Below are 23,436 nucleotides of genomic sequence, written 5' to 3'. Positions count from 1 at the left end.
TGCTTAGTCTGACCTGTTGTATAATACACTATAAGGCTCTCTCACAGCCTCTGCTGGTCTCAGGTCAACACTTTTTAGAGTAGAGGTTTCTCTACCTCCTTTACGCCTGGTTTCCACACAGCTGGATGTGATATGAAAGGAAAATGCATACATTTTGATTGATTGAATACTTTATTAACAGTTTGAAAAAACAAAAGTCAAGGTGGGGCAGATTACAAAACACAATACAAAATAACGCTAAAAGGATAACCCAAAAAAGCCCAAGACTTGTTGTTGCTAAGGTCCTGTGTGCTCGATTCATTGAGACATTTACAGACAGACAAACAATAAAATACTGCTCCAGCTACACACTCACTGAGGAGGCTAAACTCCCCTTCACTACCAATTGACTGGGTTGTTTTAAGGCCGATTCTGATACCTATTTTAAGTGGGTTAAAGTGCAGCTGTTTGGAGAGTGTGTCAGTACTGTTTCAGAGTGTGTTAGTGACACAGAAAGTACCAACCTGCATGTGAGGGCTGAGTGGCTTCTCTGGGGAAGTGCTGGCCTCCATGTGAGGGCTGAGTGGCTTCTCTGTGGAAGTGCTGGCCTCCATGTGAGGGCTGAGTGGCTTCTCTGGGGAAGTGCTGGCCTCCATGTGAGGGCTGAGTGGCTTCTCTGGGGAAGTGCTGGCCTCCATGTTAGGGCTGAGTGGTGTCTCTGCCTGGGCCTTATAGGGCTGCAAGGCTTCAGGATTTGGGCTGCAGCTGAAACTGGCAGCTGCAGACAGCACCATGTTAGCAGACGCGCATAACGCACACAGCTCTGCATGGATCGCCCGCACCCTTAAGACATACGGAAAGAGAGACACAAACAAACATGCACGCACGCACACACACACACAGTACATACAGTTACAGGTGCAGTGTGTGTGTGTGTGTGTGTGTGTGTGTGTGTGTGTGTGTGTCCTACTGTACCTCTCTATTCGAATCATACGTTGTCCACATTCCAGACCCATGACAACACTGGCTGAGCCCCTCATTGCCGACATGGGATGTCTGTTATGGCCATATAACAGAAACACCTGAACACGCACACATGCATGCAGACACGCACGCATGCACGCACGCACACATGCACGCACGCACACGCCCACACGCACACGCGCGCACACGCACACACGCACACACACACACACACACACACACACACACACACACACACCCTTGTTACATTCCACCATATTCTCACTCTCCATCTCACTGTGTCTGACTCCACCTGTGTGTGTTTGGCCAGTGCGTGGATGGTGCACAAAGTGTTTGTATGACTGTGCATATTATATACTGTATTTACTACCATGTCCTTGTGTCCCGCTACAGGGGGCAGGGAGGGTTGGTGCCACTGCATGCAGAGCTGCCGTTTGGTGGAGACAGACCATTGGTAGACTTCCTCTGCCTGGCACAGAGACGCCCGCACTGAGGGGCTCAGCTGGAACACAACACACTCAGCTTTAACCCATTCTGAACGGGCACCCATTTTGGTGTTGGCATCATGTTGTGCTTTAGCTATTTAAAAATAGCAGATCTACAAGCTCATATCGCGCCACCGAGTGGCGCGATACGAGCTTGTAGGTCTGCTATTTTTGAAAAATCGAAGAGCGACTGACATTTTTAGAATCTGATCTCAGGTCAGAATGGGTTCATCAGACCAGTGTGTGTCCGGCGGAAACCTCGTATGAATCTGATCTCAGGTCAGAATGGGATAAGGGTGCCCAAAGCCTCACAGCGTGATGCACTCTGCAGGGGGAGTCATCCCCCAACATTCACATTCAAGATTCAACAGGGTTTATTTGCCACACACTCAAACAATACAAGTGAAATGATGATATGGCGTGTTCCATGCTAACAATAATAACACAACAAGTGATAATATAATGCATGTTGTGGTTCAGTGCATGTTCTGTGTGTGCTTGTTTATGTAATCGTAAATGTGTTTCTGATGTGCATGTCTAAAGTGTCTATGTGTGTGTGTGTGTGTGTGTGTGTGTGTGTGGGTGCGTGCGCGTGTACTGTACCTGTACAATCTGCGGCAGCAGCATGATGTCAGTGGGTGCAGGTTGAGGAGGGCAGCAGGTCTCTGTGTAGCCGGGCATGTGTGAACGGAAGAAGTTCTGCAGCTGAGACAGACGCAGCGCTAAGCTAACCGCTAATGATCCCAGTCCTTTGGACGCACGCACGCACACGCACACACACACACACACACACACACACCACACACACACACACGCACACGCACACGCACGCACACGCACACGCACACGCACACGCACACACACACACACACACACACACACATACACACAAATAGATTTAGGTCAGATTCAGTAATGACAAAAATGCAATTGAAAAACCAATAAAAAAGAAAAAAAAAAGAAAAACACACACACACACACCTGGTTTGGTAGTCATCTGCTGCAGGTTCAGTAAGTAAGTGTAGTATCGAGCCACATGAGCCCATGTGAGCTGAGAGCGCCCCCTGTTGACTATTCTGAAGGAATGTTCCACCTCTGGGTGAGATGAGTTGGTGGAGACCTGAACTAGCAGGTGAACACCACCTATACGTGCATGTGACGTCGCACACGCACGCACACACACACACACACACACACACACACACACACACACACACACACACACACACACACACACACACACACACACACACACACACACACACACACACACACACACACAATTCAAATTTGACATGAACTGAACATTTAATTGACCACATTTATTCCCCAAGCCTTAACCCTCACCACTATAATTATATTAGCCCTCTTTAACCTCAATAATAAAATATTATCGTGTCCAATCTGTATGGTAGAGAATGTATGTACAGTATAATACAAAATAACTTGATGTTTTATAATAATTGGTCTCCCTGCTCCTCTACTGAGACATTTACATCCTGTCTCTAGGTTGGACATGACCTTTTACATGATCCTGTTTCTGACACGAATCTTGACACAACTTTTGACATAAGGGTCTAAATTACATTTCTCCCCTGATCAAGCAGGCAGACTCTTTTAGCTCAGTGGTAAAAATGTCAGCCCTTGCACAGGAGACTGGGGCTCAAATACGAGGTAGAACAGGAAAGCTACATCTTTATCCTCAACCACTTAAGCCCTAGATCTACTTTGTCAAATAGCTAAAATAGCCGATCTACAAGCTCAAACGTGTCGATGTGTGCTGTGAGTCTCTCGATACATTGTCTATTTTAGCTATGTTTGAAAACAAAAAGACTTGATGAACGTTGTGTGATGTGTTAGCGTTACCACAAGAGTTGAGCAGGTCATTGATGGCAAAGTCAGGCAGGGCTTGGAGTGACGTTTTGGACAACACTCCTCCACTGGTCCCTATGGAACCACACAGCTTCCCACAGCCACACATGGCCTTCCATGCCTGGACATATTGTTATGATACATAGTTATCATACTGGAACTATGAAGAGCAACCATAACATAAGCTGGTACTCCACACATGGTACATGATATGAATACAAATCTTTCAGGTAATACAAAACAATTAAATCCTGGCATCTGTCCTTGTGTCTACAGTCTACCCATTATGTCCGCCCGTCCGTCCGTCCGTCCGTCCACCCATCCATCAGTTCCATTAATAATATTATTAGCAGTATATTATAGTACAGACCATGGCAGCTCCTCGGAGGCAGATCCAGAACAGCATGAGGCATCCTTCTGTCTCAGTCAGCCCTCTGTTCACGATGGCCACCAAACGCTTCCAGGAGGAGAGCTGGAATACCCCAAATGTCAAATTGAAATGTATGTATGTCGAGTATGTACCTGTATAAGGGTCTGATCATGCAGGATGTGCTTTAGATGCTCAGTGCTTTTTGTGTTTTAGCTCTCTATGTGCCGTGCGTTTCTCGGGGAGACAAGTTGAGAAACTCCATAGCTAAAGGGTTTGCTTTAGCCATGTCAAGGGAAAAGGGTACAGCCAGCTGCTCTGTAGGCTTCAGTGTGGTGCTGGCTGCTTTCTGCCTCCTGCAAAACGCATCCTGTGTGATCAGGCCACAAGACTGACTTATTCTATTACCTACTGCTGTATGTGATTACCGGTATATACAAACATACTTTCTTTTGAGACAGAGGGGCAGGAGTCTGGTGTGGGCCATGCTGCCAATCATGAAGGAAAAGAAGTGCAATCTCCATGTAACACTCACGAAGCACCCTGCAGTGCACAAATACACACGCACGCAGAGAGAGAGAGAGAGAGAGAGATAGAGAAGACAGAGAACCTGAAGTAAATACATTCAGACAGACAATCAGAGAGATATGATGGACATATGATGGACAGACACAGACTGTACGTACGGCAGGTGAGGACACTGTCTCGTCGAAGATTGGATGCACTCTAGGAATGTTTCAGCAACTTGCTGGCGCTTTACATGACTGAGATATCTCAGACTTCGCTCCACAGAACCTTGACACACGTGTGCGTGTACACAATGATGAATTACACTGATTGAATTAATTACATTGATAAATTACTGTACATACATTAATGGCTTCCATTTCTACATGCAACAGAGAACAATTATTGTACTGTAAAGTTAACAAATCGCACGCACCGCACAGGCACGCAAAGACCACAGCTCACCACAGCAGTAGAGCAGGTGGGTGTCCAGCTGTATGTCTCTATAGGCACAGGACCGTGAGAGGATCAGTGCTGACCGCAGTACCCGGTGGGCATGGTGCCAGGCCTGGACCACAGCAGCACTGGGGACGACGCAGGGCACCTGGAAGGGGCTGGACATGGGAGTCTGCGTGCAGTCGGTGTCCTGGGAGGTGCTCGTAGTCTGGCTGGGGCCACACTGCTCAGGGGCGGACTCTGGTGTTCGGGCAGAGATGGGTCTCTCCGTGGCCCTCAGAGCCAGGATATGACCTGGGAGAAGAGGAACAAAATAGACCTGCATTTAAGGTGAGGTGAGTTTGAGGCTCAGTTCTTTTACAAAGCAGTTGGAACATGTACTCGTATTACTCCAACTCCTCAACCACCTGCTGTTGATGGACAGTGGTTCATGGCTTAATCCAACCTTCCACTTTGTGCAGCCTGATGTATTGGCCAATGCGCTGTGTCAGAAACACCACAAATCAGGCGGAATTGCTCAATCTAGGGTTATCCAACCTTGGCTAAAATACCTGCATTGTAGTTGTAATTTCAGCAGTTTACAATGAGGTGAATAGCATCACCATGTGCCCTTTTGTCTTTCCTTGCAGAATACGTACCGATGCGCAGGGTAGTTTCAGCCAGCAGGGACAGGTGAGGCAGATAGATGTTGATTAGACCAGGTGGAGGGAAGGACACTCTTCCACCATCCAGCTCTACACACTGGCCAAACACACACAGCTGGAGAAACACATATGGAGACCAGGGAGGGAAGAGTGACGATATGGTGAAATGTAGCAAGGTGTGTGTGTGTGTGTGTGTGTGTGTGTGTGTGTGTGTGTGTGTGACTGTGTGTGTGTGTGTGTGTGTGTGTGTGTGTGTGTGTGTGTGTGTGTGTGTGTGTGTGTGTGTGTGTGTGCACGTGTAGTCGCTTACGCACCTGCTGCTGTAGTAGTTTCTGGGTGAGCTCCAGTAGTTTGGTTCCTCTCAGGTCACTCAGTAGCATGGTGGCACGTGCCAGAGTCACACTGGAACCAGGTGGCATGCGCGTCCTCCCTGACAGCAGGCCCACTGCCTCCTACACAGGCACAGACACAGGCACAGTGTGTGTATGTGTGTGTGTGTGTGTGTGTGTGTGTGTGTGTGTGTGTGCGCGTGTGCGCGTGTGTGTGTTTGTGCTTGTGTGTGAGAGTTTGTACCTGTAGTAGTGACATCCTGTCGTCAGCCTGTGCTCTGTATATGTGCAGAGAAGCTCCTTCTAGCAGCAGCAGAGCCTGTGTATCTGGGTCTCTCCATGATGCACACTCCTCAAGACTGTCCTCTAACACCCGCATCGCCTCAATATGGCTGTCTTTGCCTACACATTTTCATTAATTCAGTCGACACATACAGTACAAAGCTTAAAAAGAAAATGCCATAAACACGGGGGGTACAAAACAACAATATACAGACCTATTTAAGGTTCATGGCTTCAGCACAGAAATTTAAAAACAAAACACGCAAGTGACGCAACAAGACATTGCCTACAGCAGGGTGTGCACTACTAGATCATGGATACACAATAGTTACGGTAGCAGGTGTTTTCACCATACATAATATGGCGACTACCATTATTAGATGATATAGAGCAAAACCTTGCTCACTGGTTAGCCTTCCTGTTTGTGCAGCTCTACCATCTGCAGATCATCTTGCTACCAGCCAGTGTATGTGAGCTAGGCTAACAAGTAGCATCACATTATCGATACCCAAGCTGCGAGACTGCATTCATAACAGGTTCAGTAGCTCAGTTAGAAAAGCTGGGTTGGAAGTAAGTAAGTACTAAGTAGTAATTAAGTAAGTGCACAGCAGTTTGAACATATCAAGCTTGACCGGCATGTGCACGTGTGCGTGAACACACACACACACGCACACGCACGCGCACACGCACGCGCACACACACACACACACACAGTAGACCTGGGGAGATGGCGGCGCCAGGGATGTGTGCAACCAGGCTGCGGAGCAGGGCCAGTCGACATTGAAGCCACAGAGCAGTTCCCATCCTCTCTCTGGCCTCAACTGCCCTGGGACTGTCTTCTCCTGGCGTCAACACATTGGTCTGTGGACAACAAGACACACAAGCACTCACAATGTTGAGGACCATCCATTACGTTGATTGTCGTGGGCTTAGGGTTAATCCTGCTTTGTGTGTTAATGTGTGTGTGTATGTGCGCGCACAATGTGTGTTACCTCTTCATCAGATGAGGATCGCTGTACAATGACAGGTGACGTCTGCAGCAGCACCAAGGACAACACTGCCATGTCAGCACTGGAACATGGCAAACAGTAATGGTTGGGACATACACTGTACACATGTAAATGGAAGAAACACAAGAAAAGCACACACACACACACACACACACACTTGGGTACTGTTAATGAAGTATTCAATCAATCAAACACACCTAAGAGCAGCTCGTCCTTGCATTAGGTACAGATTGGCAATGAGCAGGTTGGCTTCGATGTTCAGCTCCAGTTCCTCTGCATTGCTGTGGGTCTGTGGAACCTGCTGCTGGGAACTGGAGGTCAGTAAATGAAACGCACCTTCCAACAAAAGAAACTGCAACAGAGCCAAAGAGAGAGGAAGAGGAGCAAAGGTAGAAGACAGGAGATGAGAAGGTATAAGGTAACAACAGGTTACAGTGGTTAAATAGAGAGATCCAGGGCTGTACAGACAAAGGCCTGGTGATATTCTAAATTCAACATAGGGTGTAAACAATTCAGAGATTTAAAAAAGGAACTGCAATGCAGAACCAAAGCAAAGACCTTGTGGTGGTCCTTCATATTGGGCATCAAGAATGGCTTCCAAAGCAGTGGGTGTGGGTTTGTTAGCGTCCGTTTTCTCTGCAGTTCTAGATGATCATTCTAGATGATTGTAAAATACAAATCTGAGATCCTTAGTTTAGCCAAAATGGCAGGGAAGATCATGGTATGTCTACACCTCCGATCACCCCCCAGGTCATCTTTGAGCAGGCCACCATTGGACAGGTTAAGAAAATGGTGTCTGACCCCTCCCATGTACTATACCCTGAGTATCGGCTAATGCCATCAGGTAGGAGGTATACGAGGTCCATGCGTGCAAGTACAATAGGTACAAGCATTCCTTTGTCCCTCTGTCAATCACACTCCTTAACAGAGTCCTTGCCGAGGGCAGACAGGGTAGGGGTCGAAGGTTATGAGGTGATGTTTTTCCTCTTTTGCACTAGGTATGTTGGTGTGTGGTTTTTTAATGTTGTACGGGTCACTGTGTGCCTTTGTTGTCTTGTATTGTGTATTGTTTTGTATTGTATTGTATCTGTATGCTGCAGGGCGGGTCCTTGGGGTCCAAGACAAATTTCTCCGTTGGGAGACAAAATAAAGAAACCTTGTACATGTCAAGCAAATTGAGCCTTGTCCTCCAGCACTCTACCTTTAGCCTCTCTGGGGTGAGCTTGTCCTTTTGACAATCAAGAACCAGTCCTTTGGGATCCTCTGTCTTGACATCGGAGCCCTGTCCACGTGGCAGTGGGCCATCTGAGCACCCTTGGCCTTTTGTGTTGATATGAGCCTCACAATCATGGAACTCTGGAAGACATGGTTGTACCAATGTTTTTCGACACAATCTGAAACACTTAAACAAAACATGCGTTCATCGTGTGCTTATGCCCACCAACCTGCTGAAGGAAGGCTGTGTATGGTGCTGCTGAGTGCCAGGACCAGTTGGACCCGGGCCAGGTTGAGCCGTTGGCACAGTATGGATCCATACAGCTTCTGCACTTCTGGAGCTGCTCTATGGTTCACAAGGTCCTCCAGAGCCTAAACCCAAACCAGGCATATCACATACACGCTACTACACTACTGGTGAATGCCATCTCTTTGTGCACACTGCTGGCCAAACGTTTGATTTTGCAACAAAGGAAATCCGATTCTAGCCCTCTATTCCAGCAGTGGCTTAGACTAGAGACTTGGGTAATGTGCTTCTATAGAGCGTCGCAGTCCCACCCCCTTTCATGACGACGAGCGGCCCGGAGGAGAATTTCCCATTAATTTTTCCCATAGTTGTTTCAGAAATAATTTAAAGACCTGTAAGCCACGGACAAAGCCAACTCGGATGGTGACAAATCATGACAAGAAAAAAAAGAAGAAAAAAAAACGTACTGTACCCTGCCTGTATTTTCTTCTTTCTAATTATTTGTTCGGCCCCAAAAAATGTGTTTATTGTCATCACCATCCGAGTTGGCTTTGTCCATGGCTTACAGGTCTTTCAATTATTTCAGGACTTAAAAATAAATACTTTCTGTCTATGGGAAAAAGGCAGCCCCTGTTGGTTAGGTGGTCGGTCTCCTGTGGTGGAGCATGTGCTCTAGGTGGCCCCTCAAGTCTGAGACTCTTTTGGCTGATGTCTTCGTTGTTGTTTTGTTTCTTCTTTCTTTTCTTCCATCCCCATCTCTTTGGCTTCACTCACACGGTCACAACAGATTGTTGTATAGCTGATGCATGAGACTTGCAAGCTCGCAATTCATTTCCAATGGGAGTTGGTTTGACACAACATTTTTGTTGTATGAGGGGAAGGGGAAGGGGGGCAGTCAAAACACAGCCGAAAGCCGTACAACAAAAATTTTGTGTCAAATCATGTGTTCAGAAAACTTGAAGGTTTTCTATTACTGACTGCTGCTTATCTTTCCTGTGACATTCCTTAAATAAAAACTATGTAAAAATTACTACTGTTGGTGAAGGATTAATTATGTAATGCCGTGGCCTTTCATAGTGGCTGTGCTTGTTTTTGCAGTTCATTCGCCTGTGGCTAGGACATTGCTGTTGTTGTCTATTTTCCTTGATAAAAAAGAGAGATGACGTGACTGACACAGCAGAAGCGTATGTAATTAGTAATGCTATCCTTTTGAATGTCTATAATTGTGTTTTTTTCTCCCACGTGAATGTGACTGAAAATTTGTGTGCGTGCGTGTGTGCGTGCGTGCGTGTGTGCGTGCGTGTGTGCGACTGTGCGTGTGTGCGTAAGTAGTACCTGACTGTTGTCTAGGAGAGACTTGTTGCTGTAGAAACTTCTCATGGGCTACAGCAGAACCAACAGAGAGGGGTGCAGGTGTCAGAGGTCAGAGACAGGGGTTAGTGGGATAGGGATAGTGACAAGAAATTACAGGTTGAAGCTGCTGGTACACAGTTCAGAGCGTGTGTGTGTGTGTGTGTGTGTGTGTGTGTGTGTGTGTGTGTGTCCATACCTGGGATTCATCAACGTGGAAGTTGCATCCATGAGGTAGAAGTATCCCCTTCCCCTGGATGAGTTCACCTGCCTCCTTGAAGGCTGGACTGAAAAGACTTAGCTCAGTCAGGGCACGGACCTAAGCACGCACGCACGCACACACGCACGCACGCACGCATGCACACACACACACACACACACACACACACACACACACACACACACACACACACACACACACACACACACACACACACACACACACACACACACACAGGAGGTTAGAAATAAAATACAACCTGATACCAGTTAAATGGAACATAAATTAGAACAAAGTGCACACACGCACACATGACATGCGAGCACACACAGAGAAACACAAAATGCTGTCAGACCTTCAGTATTTTTCCTTCAGCAGTCCGCTGTGGGTCTCTGCAAACGGTCCCGACAAAATATATGTAGAGGGCCAGCATGGGCAGCAGCTGAAATCACAACCTGGTGTTACTGAGTGAGTGCTTGACAATGTCAAAAAAGCATCTGAAGCAGATGGCACACTGGATTGTACTGTATATATATTGTAGTGCATACATAGTGTGTACATAGTCGCATCCATCGGGAGAGGTATAACAACAGACATAAAACTGGCAGATTATAGCTATAACAGTTATCTTTTTTCTTTTTACAGTTTGAGCCGTTGGCACAGTATGGATCCATTTATTTTTACAGATTTTGTATTCACCAGATATCCTGTGACTTGGCAAAAAATTAATAAACAATACAGTTCTATTCCAGTAATCTGTCAAACCTGGAGGAAAGATATGGATAGGGATGCAACTGGTCAGGCTACTACTTGACCTCACTCCCCGAACCCACCTCACCCCTGCCAACTTTGACAGGCTGGAATGGCTTAAGGTCGACGACAGAGTACAGCATCTTGCAATGGGTCTGGTCTACAAGATTCGATACACCACCAAGATACCCATGTACCTGTCTAAATACTTCCTTAATGTCAACGAAGTCCACACCCACAACACCAGAGTGAGTTCAACAAACCATGTGTAACCCAGATTCGGCTTTAACAAGGGACTGAATTAATTTCTCTCCTATGCCACAAAAATGTGGAACGCCCTACCAACAGTCATTAAGACATGCAAATCCCTTGACTCCTTCAAAACCGCTCTCAAAAGGCACCTATGGACGGCTGCAATTCGAAACTGGCCCCCGTAAAATCTGAATCCCCCACCCACCCCTTTTCCCCCTCACTGTATATGTTTCTTTTTCCCTTTTTACCTCCTCTATGATGATTTACTGTTTTTGGCTATATAGAAGTGTATATTTGTATGTCTCTAAATGTTATGATGAATTGAAAATGGTGGACCCTCTTGTAAACAAGTGTAATGCGTTATGGTGTCGTCCACAGTTAACAGTTTTGTATGGAGTTGTGCTTGAAATGTACTGTAATTCTCCAAAATATTAATACATACAATCAATCAATCAATGCACGAGATGTATTGTATCTGTACGGTATGTATATGGGTATGAATATACAGTATGTAGAGTATGTAAACGGTACATGTGTGTGTGTGTGTGTGTACCGTGACATAATGTCCTGCTGTGTACAGCCAGTGGCAGAGGAAGCTGAGGCAGCTGATGGTGGTGGCTGGGTGTGCTCTGCGGTGCTCAGAGAACAGGTCCACCCCAGGGAGCAGCTCATCTCCAACCCTGTGCGAGGCGTACCACAGGTCACACTGGGCCTGGGGCAGTGAGCAGCACAACACACACTGTGGGGAGGAGAGAGGAGGCGTACCACAGGTCACACTGGGCCTGGGGCAGTGAGCAGCACAACACACACTGTGGGGAGGAGAGAGGAGGCGTACCACAGGTCACACTGGGCCTGGGGCAGTGAGCAGCACAGCACACACTGTGGGGAGGAGAGAGGCGTACCACAGGTCACACTGGGCCTGGGGCAGTGAGCAGCACAGCACACACTGTGGGGAGGAGAGAGGAGGCGTACCACAGGTCACACTGGGCCTGGGGCAGTGAGCAGCACAACACACACTGTGGGGAGGAGAGAGGAGGCGTACCACAGGTCACACTGGGCCTGGGGCAGTGAGCAGCACAACACACACTGTGGGGAGGAGAGAGGCGTACCACAGGTCACACTGGGCCTGGGGCAGTGAGCAGCACAACACACACTGTGGGGAGGAGAGAGGCGTACCACAGGTCACACTGGGCCTGGGGCAGTGAGCAGCACAACACACACTGTGGGGAGGAGAGAGGCGTACCACAGGTCACACTGGGCCTGGGGCAGTGAGCAGCACAACACACACTGTGGGGAGGAGAGAGGCGTACCACAGGTCACACTGGGCCTGGGGCAGTGAGCAGCACAACACACACTGTGGGGAGGAGAGAGGCGTACCACAGGTCACACTGGGCCTGGGGCAGTGAGCAGCACAGCACACACTGTGGGGAGGAGAGAGGAGGCGTACCACAGGTCACACTGGGCCTGGGGCAGTGAGCAGCACAACACACACTGTGGGGAGGAGAGAGGCGTACCACAGGTCACACTGGGCCTGGGGCAGTGAGCAGCACAACACACACTGTGGGGAGGAGAGAGTTGGATTGGGGTTTAACACACTGGTTCTTGGGGTGGGGTCGGGAGACTCCCAGGGGTCCTTGAGGGGGTTCCAGGGGTCCCCATAATGAAATGATTCATAGTTAGGAACCAAATGGAGCCTGGCTTATTGCGGGTCTGTAAATCTGACAGTATATGAAGAAGAAAAAATCACACCCTTGTGAAGTGAGTGAGTATCATCGTACATCATCATGACGTAAAATAGACACTATGGCCCTCATTTATCAACCGTGCGTACGCCAAAATATGGGCGCACGCCGAAATTACCGACATTTTCGGCATTTAACATTTCCGGCAAAGCTTGAAATTGAACTTGAGTAGGACAAATAGTCACGTCTGGTCGGGACCTGGCGTACGCTTTGTCCTTGGCTGTTTTTCTGTCTTACACAAGCGGAGCAGCCTTGTCTGAACTGCTGAGAGGCTGTCACAGGCATCTAAACATATGTATTCACTCCTAAAATGTTTATATAAAAGGTATGTATAATGTATATGGGCTACATGTAAAAAATAAATAAATAAAAATGTTAAGGAATACATGTGTCATATGAAATTAGTAGGAGATAAAATCGCGCAATTAAAAACAATGTTGCAAGAGATGCTTAAGCCATTTAAACAGTGTTTTGCATCAGCGCATACATGCGAGGATTTGGGCTGTCTGTGCTGAAATATTTCCATGACGGGACGTTGGAGAGTAGGCTATAGTTTAGCAGTGCTGCAGCTCAGCTGCAGAGAGTCCCAACGTGCAGGTATAGCCTACTGTAGCCTAATCTACAGCATGAAGGCCGATGTCTTTCTTACGGTATGTGCAATATAATAAACCCGACGCGTCGCTCGAATGCCAAATGTACCGTGCCAGGCTCCCAGCGCAAGTGGGAACTGCATCGGAGATATAAGTATATTACCCAGCCAGCCCACGCTGCCCACCACCAGCCACATGAGGCTATATACTGTTTTGGCTGCACATTCATACATATAATGACAGTTGACAGCCCGGCCACTGCAGTGACTAACGACGTCTGCGAGGCAATCTAAATAGACTGTCGAACGTCGGAACGTGCATGGTCAGTTGGTCACGGACGGACCACTGTGATAGAGAGAGACAGACAGACAGACAGGACAGGAGGAGCAGCTGCAAAACAGCAGCGTGTCACGTGTGTGTGCCTATTTGTTATTTAATTATGGTTCACAGGTTCAGGTTTTCGTTCACTAATATATCTTGTTGTATATTAAATTAAAAATACTTTAATAATTTAATATACAACTAACAACACACAGTGAAAGTTGCAAATGGCGATATGTGCGTGCGTGCGTGCGGGGGGTGAGGCGGGCAGCAAGGGAAGCGAAGCGAGAGGAGAAACAGACAGCTTTATTTTAATGTGTCATGTAGGTGCGTGCGTGCATGACAGCAAGGCAAGCGAGGTGAGAGTGAAACAGACAGGGTAGGCCTACAACTTTATTTAATTCATGCAGGTGTTCGTTCTTTATTTGTTTAACAACACACCAGTTAGTTGGGCTTGCAAGTTGCGTGTGCGTGCTGTGCGTGTGTATGAGAGAGGGGGGTGAGGCGGGCAGCAAGGCACGGGAGAAACCTATATTTTTTCATGTAACCATGGTTTCAGGAAACGTATTGCCGTTGTTCATGTCGCAAAAACGAGGGCGAGGCTTGATTTCTTAGGGCGTGCCAGATCAAATTCAGCCGTGACATTTATTAACGTGAGAACAAAATTAAGGAAGGATCAGCTGTTTGCGATCACTTTATAAATGCCGTGGCGACGTGGGTGTACTACGAAACCTGCACTCGAATCTGTGGCAGATTTTACACCCGATTGATAAATGAGGGCCTATGCCTATTTCCTCAGACACTATGACGTAAAATTCTCCATTCTTTGTCAATGGGAATTAAATGTTTGTGTAGGACAAAAATAGACATGAAGCCGATTTGCTCAGACACTATGACATAAAATACTCCATTCATTGTCAATGGGAATTTAATGTTTGTGTAGGACGAAGTTTCCTGAATTCACTTGAAGCTGAATATAGGAGGGGCTAGCGGCGCTCTTATCATCCATCGTACATCATACAGTATCATCTCATTCCGGCCAATGATAATTTGCGTCTTCACCTTCGTCTTCAATGTTTGTGTTACGCAATGTTTGTGTTTACACAAACACTCAGTCAAAACTGTCCATTCATTGTCAATGGAATTTGGCATTTTACCTTAAAGAGGTGTGCAGAGAGGAGGCAGGTCATGGTCCGCTGGCTGATGTCTGAAGGCTCCGTGTACCTATAGAACACACACAGCTCTGTTGTGCATCAGTGAGCCAGTGCAATCAACACTTATAAAAATAATTGCCCAATAACGACAGCCGGTCAGCAAGTGGATTCATGAATAAATGCATATAGACAATATTGTAGGCCAATAAAAAAGACTATATACCAAGTTTCCCACCCGTCCTCCTCGACTGCCGGACTAAGAAGATTGATATAACGTGAGTATGGTTCACTGTGGTTAACGCTGGGGTAAAGATCGGAGAGGGTGGTTATCCAATGGCCTCAAACTCTTGGATGTGTTATGTGGATGTGCATAAATAAATTGGGTTCAAGAGTCACAACCTAAAGTTTATTTAATCTTATTCTTATACTAGAGTGGTACTAGCCCATGGGGCCTACAGCGGTGCCTGTTGGGCACAAGCGTATTTGGAACGATGCAAGTTGGAAATGCATGTCCCACGCAGATATTGTGTCTATGTCCCTTTTATGCCCATGGAGTTCTTTGTCAGGCATGCCAAAATATGGAGCATATGCAGACATCAGAATGATGTCAGAATAGGCCAGCTCCATATGGACCCTGAGCAGGGGCAGAGGCCTTTTTGGGCGGTTCTGGACAACCGTTGGTCCGACCGACTCGACACCGGCCACTGCACCCGCTGCGGTGGTGTGGAACGCGTGTGTCGAATTTGAAGTTGGTGGGGCAAACGGTTCTCGAGTTACGTGGATTACACACAGACAGACGTACAGACAGAGACTTGGGACCTACTGAGCGATCTTGGCGGTGAGCACAGCAGCTTGCAAACAGCCCCAAATCCCAGCCAACTTCATGGTATCCTGCAGGGAGCCACCGCCACCCCAGGATATTCCATCCCATTTTTCCAACACACCTGAGCAGTGCAGAGCATAGTCTACAGCTTTACACCAGTGTGTGTGGGAAGCCCTGGTCAAACACACATACACAACAAATGAAAAAAGAAACATTGATCTTTATACCTGCATCTTTTGTCCTGTGTGATCTGTGTAGACACGCACGCACGCACGCGCGCACACACACACACACACACACACACACACACACACACACGTTCTAACCGTGTATTTCCATTGTAGAAGTGTAGGTTTCCCAGGTCATGCAGAGCTTGGACAGTGAGTGAGGAGTGACCGTTGGCCTGCAGCTCCTCTGCAGAGAGGGAGCACAACTTTAGTCTAGCTGTGCATCAGTATCAAAAAAATCTTCATATTGTTGTTGAGAAATATTGGTTTTGAAGCTTGTACGGACATGTTAGAGGACAATGGTTTTGGAGACAGAATGTGTGTACTGTATGTACATGTGTGCATGAGTGAGTGTGTTCTTACTGATGGAGGTGGAGTATGCTCTGATGACGGTGTGTATGTGGTTGGGGCTGAGGGGTGCGTTGTAGAGGTTGGTGCTGTAGTCCTCCTCTGCCAGGTTGGGAGGCTGGTGGCTGGGAGCTGAAGTCACTATGGGACTGAAGTGAACCTGGCCTGAAGAGCGCTCAGTAGCACCCTGACAGACTGGTACCTCCAAGGCTAGACACACACACACACACACACACACACACACACACACACGCACAGAAACCGAAATGTTGTGGGAAAATAATATAATAATGCAATGCACTCACAGTGGTGCGTGCATGCGTGCGTAGCTCACAGTGCCGTGTGTGCGCGTGTGTGCGTAGCTCACAGTGCTGTGTGTGTGCCAGTAGCAGCAGCAGCAGTGTGTGGCTGTGATGGAAGGTGTGCAGGCTGTACGGTCTCCCGTCCACACTCTGACGGTAACAGCGCAGCGTGTCTTCAACATCCAGAGGAACGCGTACCAGAGCCATGGAGCGCTGCACCTCTGGAACATGCAAAACAAACGTGTTTACATGCACAAACACACGATTTCTCAGAAACGCAACACGCGCACATCAAATGCATCAATATGGTCAAACCACACCAAGGGGTCGAGACGGGACGAGGCGGTTTTAGCGTTCGTCCCAGTGGTGTGTGTGTGTATGTCCTGTTGCACGTCGACCCAAGTGATTCAACTGGTTCAATTCAATGGCCCAAACAACACCAATGGGTCACCATGCAACTCCTCACATCATAATTGTATCATTTGTGGGAAATTGTTAAAAAGTCTTGTTCAAACGGATGTGAAACATCAACATGAAACATCAACATGAACAACTGAAGCATCATGTTATCACCAGTATGAGAAGCCCTGCTACTGACATAATGAAGACGGCATGGTAACAGTCACAACAACCTTGGAGCTTGAGGGTGTCCAGGCTTAAGGAGCTCATCTTCTGAGGGTTGTCATGGTGGGCAGGTGTTGTCTCTTCAGGCTGATTGTTTAATGTGAGAGAGCCTTTTGTGGGACGGACCCAACCGCTCAGCAGCTGACAGACAGCATAATTCCTTATAGTCATCTAGCAAACACACAAATGCACGCACGCACGCACACTCATTAAAACCGAGAAAACACCTGTGTCATTTTAGATTTTTGCGTTGACTATTCAGAAATAGCAGATACACAAGCTCACAGCGCAGCATTGAAAGTGTGAGAACTACTGATTTAGAAGGCATTTGTAGAATCGGCCTCAGGTCTTAATAGGTTGTTGTGGATGTTGAAGTGTATGTTGGATAGCAGTATCAACTAAAGGCCTATATAGTCACTGCTGAACCTCAGCAGGTTTTGACCTCAGATTTGAATAGTTTTCTGCCTCTTCAGCTCATGAATAATAATAAATCAGTAATAAGGTTGTCACAGAATGCGATGAGGTTACCTCCTGCCCTGCAGCTTTCTGTGTCTTGACGTGGTGAAGCTGTGGGACAGGTGGCCCCTCGGAGGACGTGATTCTGTCCAGCAGCCTCCTCTGGGCATGCACCAGAAGAGGAGTCACCATCAGGGTGTAACGTTCTCTGACACATGCACGCACCCACGCACACGCACACGCACACACACACACACACACACACACACACACACACACACACACACACACACACACACACACACACGAAAGAAAGGTTAATGGTGGTCACAATCCAAGGTTTTTAAACTAACCACTCCACTGCTCTGCCACAAAACATCAGTGTTTCTTGGGAATGGTGTAAGGCAGTGGCTCCTAATCAGACCAGTGTGTGTCCAGTGGAAACCTTGTGTGAATCTGATCTCAGGTCAGAATGGGCTAGAAAGCATTTGCAACCCGCTCATCTGACAGCCGATAGGCCGGCGTGCTAAGTGGTCAGATGGGTGGGCTGCATGCATTTTTTTACTAGAGCATGTTTACTTTTAACTTTTTTTGTAAACTTTCTTTTTACAGTTCTTCACGTGACAAGAGCTTTACTATATAAGAGTTTACTTTAATGATCAATACATACTTTAAGTTCCTAATTATGGGTATATCCCAGAGATATTTCAAGGTTTAAAAGAAAACGTTTTACATTACATGTTTTATATAATGTTAATAGTTTTATTGTTCTGCCAATTATTTGAGGGCCCACTTGCAATATCCTGATGGCCCACCAGTGGGTCCCGTTTCCACAGCCTGGTTGGGAACTGCTGGTGTAACGTGTTCTGTTAAAGAGACAATAATCAGTGTCCTATTCACCGGGTGTAGGAGTTGAACAGTATGGCCAAGTGAGCCAGCGTTTCCCACTTCCCGCTGAGATGCAGCTGATCCAGGGTGTACAGAACCAGGGTTCGGACCCAGCGGAAGTCCACTTTGGTCCCGTCGTCCATCGGGGCAGAGAAATGGAGGCTGGCCTCCAGCTCCTCGTTGATGGCTTCACCGCCGTACACGCTCCATAACTGTCAAAACCCAAATGCAATGAAACCGCTTCTTTCTTTGACATTATCATTATTATTATTTCTATTTATTTATTTTCCAATAGCGCACATATAGTTTAAAGTTGGATGATTCCTAAAAGGATAATGACAAAACAATGGAAAACAATTGACTGAACCTTGTATCTCATATTAAATATTTTAGTTTTTTTTTAAGAAAAAGCCCCAAATAGCTCAAATATTAACCATGACATGCATGCATTCATGTGCACACAGTAATCCAGTAATCTACATTCCTTAGAGTTAATTTAACTGTACCACAGTGTACAAATGGAACCAGTTGGACAGCTGAGATTCTCAAAGTGGGGTCCCAGGACCCTCAGGGTTCTTTGATGGGGTTCCAAATGGACCGTTAAAGGTCTGAGTCAGATCTGTAAGGGTCCATTTGGAACCCAGACCGTCATACCATCTGACTATGACTATAACTCTGGAAGTATACATACAAATGGAACCAAATGGATGCTCACAGGTGCATTTGGTTCCATTTGTAAACTGTGAGTGTCATGGGGGGGTTCTTGAAATAAAAAGATATTGAGAATCACTGGTGTACAGTATGTGTTCGCACCCCTAGCCGGTCCAGCATGTCCATCATGAGGTCTGTAGCCAGCACCAGCAGGGGGGTGAGGGCACCGTGCAGCTGCTCCGTCCCAAACGGCTGGACTCCCGTCGCCTGCAGGCTGCTCAGGCTGCAGGCCAGGCTGCAGGCCTGCTCCCACGCAGTCCAACACACGCACTGCAGCAAGGTCCAGTGGCCGCCGCGATGCGCCAGCACCTGGGGAGGGAGATGAAACGCTACCGCTTGCTTTTATTATGAAGAGACACCAATTAATGGCTAATTAACAGTTCATTCCAATTACACTGCATGTGGCATAAAAAAAGGAAAAACCAGTCTACACCAGCTGCACCTACTGTAGGTGCAGCTGGGAATTTAACCTGCAACCTTTTGGCATAGCATGTGCATGTACCATAGCTCTGTACCATAGCATGTGCATGTACCATAGCTCTGTACCATAGCATGTGCATGTACCATAGCTCTGTACCATAGCATGTGCATGTACCATAGCTCTGTACCATAGCATGTGCATGTACCATAGCTCTGTACCATAGCATGTGCATGTACCATAGCTCTGCGGAGGTGCAAGGCAGCTCTGTTGAGTGAATCCAGCAGCAGGGTGGTGGTCGGAGGGTCCGGCTCTTTACACTGAGACACATCCTCTCCTTTCTCACAGTCCGCCGCGTTCGAGTCCTCGCCAAGGACTGCTGAAGGGACGAGGTGAGAAACAGAGCGGAAAGGCGTTAGGCGCGCACGGCACGGCCATGATGATGATGATGAGGGCAGTCAACTCCCTCGCTGAATATTGCAGTCACAATATGAAACGCTGGCACTAGCATGGACACCCATCGGGTTGTGCATCTTTCTGACCTTCGTCCTTCTCCTTGTTTCTGTGTGCGTGACTGGAGGAGCTCCTGACACCCTCCCCGAGCGGGGACACTCTGTGTGTCTGTGAGATGATGTCAGGCTCAGGCAGCTGGGGGGCATTCTTCCATCGCACCAGGACCCTCGATCGGGCCAGAGAGAAGGCCAGTGGGTCCAAATGGTTGTAGCTGAAAGGTCAACAAGCACATGGATTCATAAGGGTCCCTGTGGTTCAATTTGTACACTCTCAGAGTTTAGTTGGGCACCTGGGCGCCCCCTCCCCCCCCAAGGGACCCTCAGGGTCGCCAAACCCCCTTTTAGAACCACTGCTCTATGCTGTACACAAAGGACCTGATTTAGTTCCTCACCAAAAGGTTATGGTTATTCATAATGCATAATTATATTAACCAAAGTTAAATTGAATTGAATCTTTTTAAGCACACACTAAGTCACTGTAATGTAAGTGAATCTGAAGTGTCCACAAATTTCCACACATTTTGTAGGTCCTACAACTGTTGTTCTTTTGAGAACTGGAACAAAAAAAAGAACAAGGTGTGTGCGTGCTTGTGTACCTCTGCTCCAGAGCTGGTCCATACAGCTGCTTCAAGCCACTGTGCAGCAGTACTATGTGTGCCTGGGCTACGGTGTGGTTGAGCTGAGACCTCCACACTGTCTCTTCAGAGCGTATGTGTCTCAGCTGCATGCGCTGCCGGCGGCTCCGCACCACAGACAGCATGGTGTCCACGACCTGCAGCTCCCTGAACACACACACACGCACGCACGCACGCACACACACACACACACACACACACACACACACACACACACACACACACACACACACACACACACACACACACACACACACACACACACACACACACACACACACACACACACACACACACACACACACACATATTGTATTCAAGTACATACGTTTTTTTGTGGCTTTCGCCTGGAGGGACAGACAGTAGGCTGACAGGAAATGGGGAGAGAGATGGGGGGGAAGACATGCAGTAAAGGCCGGCGGGATCAGGTGTCGAGGCCGCGGCACACTGCCAGACTGGACTACCAGCCAGGGTGCCTGGACCACTGAGCCACGGCCCAGGCCAAGAACATAAGTTATGTTTGATAAATATAAGATATAATAAAATGAAGATTATTATTTAGAGTAATAGTATAATAATAATATAGTATAATGATTGGATTATTGTATTTGAGGGCTAAATTAGGCTACTATTGGTCCCCAATTAGTAGTATCAATTCTAAGGTTCAGCTCTATGCTTTCCCTCTACTGACATGAGACTTGGAGCATCACTGATGTAATGTTTTTGCCTGTACTGACACTGACACTTTTCCCACAAATTGCAGTTTATTTTAAAATAAAGTGAAAGTAAGTTCAGTAAGGATGTTCTTCTTGCAGCTTTGATGATCTCTTCAATTCATGTTAAAAGGTCATTGCAAATGGCACAAGGTTCCGTAATTATCCAAGGAATACAAAAGCCTTGGATTGTATGACCCACAAGAGTTAAAAGCCAAAACGTGAATCGGCATGTTATAACGCCACCATGAGGCCAATTTGAAAATGCTAGGGTGGCATTTCTTCCTTGGCCGTGTTCATGATTTGAGGCGAATTGTTCAAAATGGTTCTCTCGAATCTTAGTCAATCAGGATGGAATATGAAACATCTGACAATCCATCTCTTAATAACTATAGATGATGACATATAGACAACATGATAGACTATATAGACTAGAGTATAACAGGCCGATGTGGAAAATGTGGGGCAGAGGTTCTGCTCTGCATGCACAGTGATTGGCTGCTCACAGAGAGAATCACACACACACACACACACAACACACACACACAGACAGAAAACTGCCTCGGCCACGTCTTTAGCCTGGCGGAGACACACACACACACACTCACCTGTCAGTCGTCCTATCCTGGAGCATATTAAGCTGTTTCTTCCTTCTGTCTTTTACGGGTGAGCTTTTCTTATCCTTGAAGAAAGAGCAAGGGTTAGTGCTACTGTGTGTGTATGTGTGTGTGTGTGTGTGTGTGTGTGTGTGTGTGTGTGTGTGTGTGTGTGTGTGTGCATGCGTGCGTCCGTGCGTGCATGCGTGTGCATGTGCATGTTTGTGTGAGTGTTCTCTCACCTTGGATGTCTCATTTGTCCTACTTTTATTGTGTCCCTTTCCATTCAAATGTCTGACAGACAGATGATCATCAAACCTGACAACAACATGGGCCGTTCACACCGGTTACAAAACACAAAACCACTAAATGCCAAACACACTTACTCTCCAGAAGGAAGTATTACTCATGTCAATTCATATCGCCCGAAGGGCCAGATTGGATCGTTCATTATCCAGATAAGATACCAGGTATCATCTATGTTTTACCTGCAGAGGGATGTTAAAATATCTTCTCCCCACGCTATGACCTCATCTGGTTGATCCTCTTCACTGGCTCTCTGAAGCAGGAGAGCAGCAAACTCTACAAAGCACGCCTCATTTCTGAGCTTCATCACTGCCACGCATGCACGCACGCACACAAACACACACACACACACACACACACACACACACACACACACACACACACACACACACACACACACACACACACACACACACACACACACACACACACACACACACACACACTCCGTGTTACAGGGAGAATGTCCAGCTCTGGGACCCCTATCTACTGTATATCAGTCATGTGTGTATGTGTGTGTGTGTGTGTGTGTGTGTGTGTGTGTGTGTGTGTGTGTGTGTGTGTGTGTGTGTGTGTGTGTGTGTGTGTGTGTGTGTGTGTGTGTGTGTGTGTGTGTGTGTGTGTGTACCATCTCCATAGGCGCTCTTTAAGGGGCTGTTAGCAATGAGGTTATAGTTGATGCTGGGATCTTCTTGGCTAGTCAGGTCATGGGATATACCTAGGTATGGAGAAGGATTATGGCCTATTATTACCACAGCTGAAATGATTTGATGTATTCTTCATTTTATAAATATGAAGTTTGAAAAAATGCAGTAGCCTAGTGATATTGTGCTGGTCCAAACGCATTATAAATATATTGGAAACAATGAAAAATGTCAAATCCTGTCTGAAGTCTTAAGTCAAGTCTCAAGTACAGACAAAGTCTGACAAGTCACAAGTTATCCAATTTGAGACCCAGGTCCCCCACCTTTATTGAATACTAATTCAATCCCGTCATATTTCATCAAGTGTTCCTGTAGTACAGTTTGTAAACTTTCTGCGGAAATTATACTTCAAACTAGAAAAAGGTCAGGTCTCCACCAGGCCAGGTCAGGTTGTGGCCTCCTGGCGGCGCTATAACC

General features: G+C 47.0%; 1 protein-coding gene across 1 annotated transcript in view; it reads right to left on the bottom strand.

Annotated features, from left to right (window-relative positions):
* Positions 1-646: 646 nt before the first annotated feature.
* Positions 647-23,436, bottom strand: part of cfap54 (cilia and flagella associated 54) — a gene marked incomplete at its 5' end in the record, with an annotated part of 37,801 nt that continues 15,011 nt past the window's right edge. Inside the window, 34 exons of the mRNA XM_083790094.1 lie at positions 647-822; positions 955-1,061; positions 1,334-1,465; positions 2,052-2,197; positions 2,424-2,591; positions 3,315-3,441; positions 3,691-3,792; positions 4,134-4,230; positions 4,374-4,482; positions 4,660-4,944; positions 5,289-5,409; positions 5,609-5,746; positions 5,868-6,025; positions 6,625-6,766; positions 6,898-6,976; positions 7,113-7,267; positions 8,117-8,271; positions 8,361-8,502; positions 9,713-9,760; positions 9,927-10,046; positions 10,303-10,389; positions 11,503-11,688; positions 14,760-14,826; positions 15,580-15,753; positions 15,906-15,993; positions 16,170-16,314; positions 16,532-16,677; positions 17,089-17,251; positions 17,609-17,744; positions 18,437-18,636; positions 19,238-19,444; positions 19,793-19,932; positions 20,096-20,277; positions 20,662-20,847. Of these exons, the coding sequence (XP_083646220.1) occupies positions 2,196-2,197; positions 2,424-2,591; positions 3,315-3,441; positions 3,691-3,792; positions 4,134-4,230; positions 4,374-4,482; positions 4,660-4,944; positions 5,289-5,409; positions 5,609-5,746; positions 5,868-6,025; positions 6,625-6,766; positions 6,898-6,976; positions 7,113-7,267; positions 8,117-8,271; positions 8,361-8,502; positions 9,713-9,760; positions 9,927-10,046; positions 10,303-10,389; positions 11,503-11,688; positions 14,760-14,826; positions 15,580-15,753; positions 15,906-15,993; positions 16,170-16,314; positions 16,532-16,677; positions 17,089-17,251; positions 17,609-17,744; positions 18,437-18,636; positions 19,238-19,444; positions 19,793-19,932; positions 20,096-20,277; positions 20,662-20,847 (4,255 nt within the window). The 3' untranslated portion in view covers positions 647-822; positions 955-1,061; positions 1,334-1,465; positions 2,052-2,195. The remainder of the gene's footprint in view (positions 823-954; positions 1,062-1,333; positions 1,466-2,051; positions 2,198-2,423; positions 2,592-3,314; positions 3,442-3,690; positions 3,793-4,133; positions 4,231-4,373; positions 4,483-4,659; positions 4,945-5,288; positions 5,410-5,608; positions 5,747-5,867; positions 6,026-6,624; positions 6,767-6,897; positions 6,977-7,112; positions 7,268-8,116; positions 8,272-8,360; positions 8,503-9,712; positions 9,761-9,926; positions 10,047-10,302; positions 10,390-11,502; positions 11,689-14,759; positions 14,827-15,579; positions 15,754-15,905; positions 15,994-16,169; positions 16,315-16,531; positions 16,678-17,088; positions 17,252-17,608; positions 17,745-18,436; positions 18,637-19,237; positions 19,445-19,792; positions 19,933-20,095; positions 20,278-20,661; positions 20,848-23,436) is intronic.

Source organism: Protomyctophum parallelum (assembly GCF_964188405.1).
Source record: "Protomyctophum parallelum genome assembly, chromosome: 1".
In the NCBI taxonomy this organism is placed as follows: Eukaryota; Metazoa; Chordata; class Actinopteri; order Myctophiformes; family Myctophidae; genus Protomyctophum; species Protomyctophum parallelum.
Note: the sequence above shows the minus strand (reverse complement) of the source record. Positions and strands in the feature narration are given on the sequence as shown.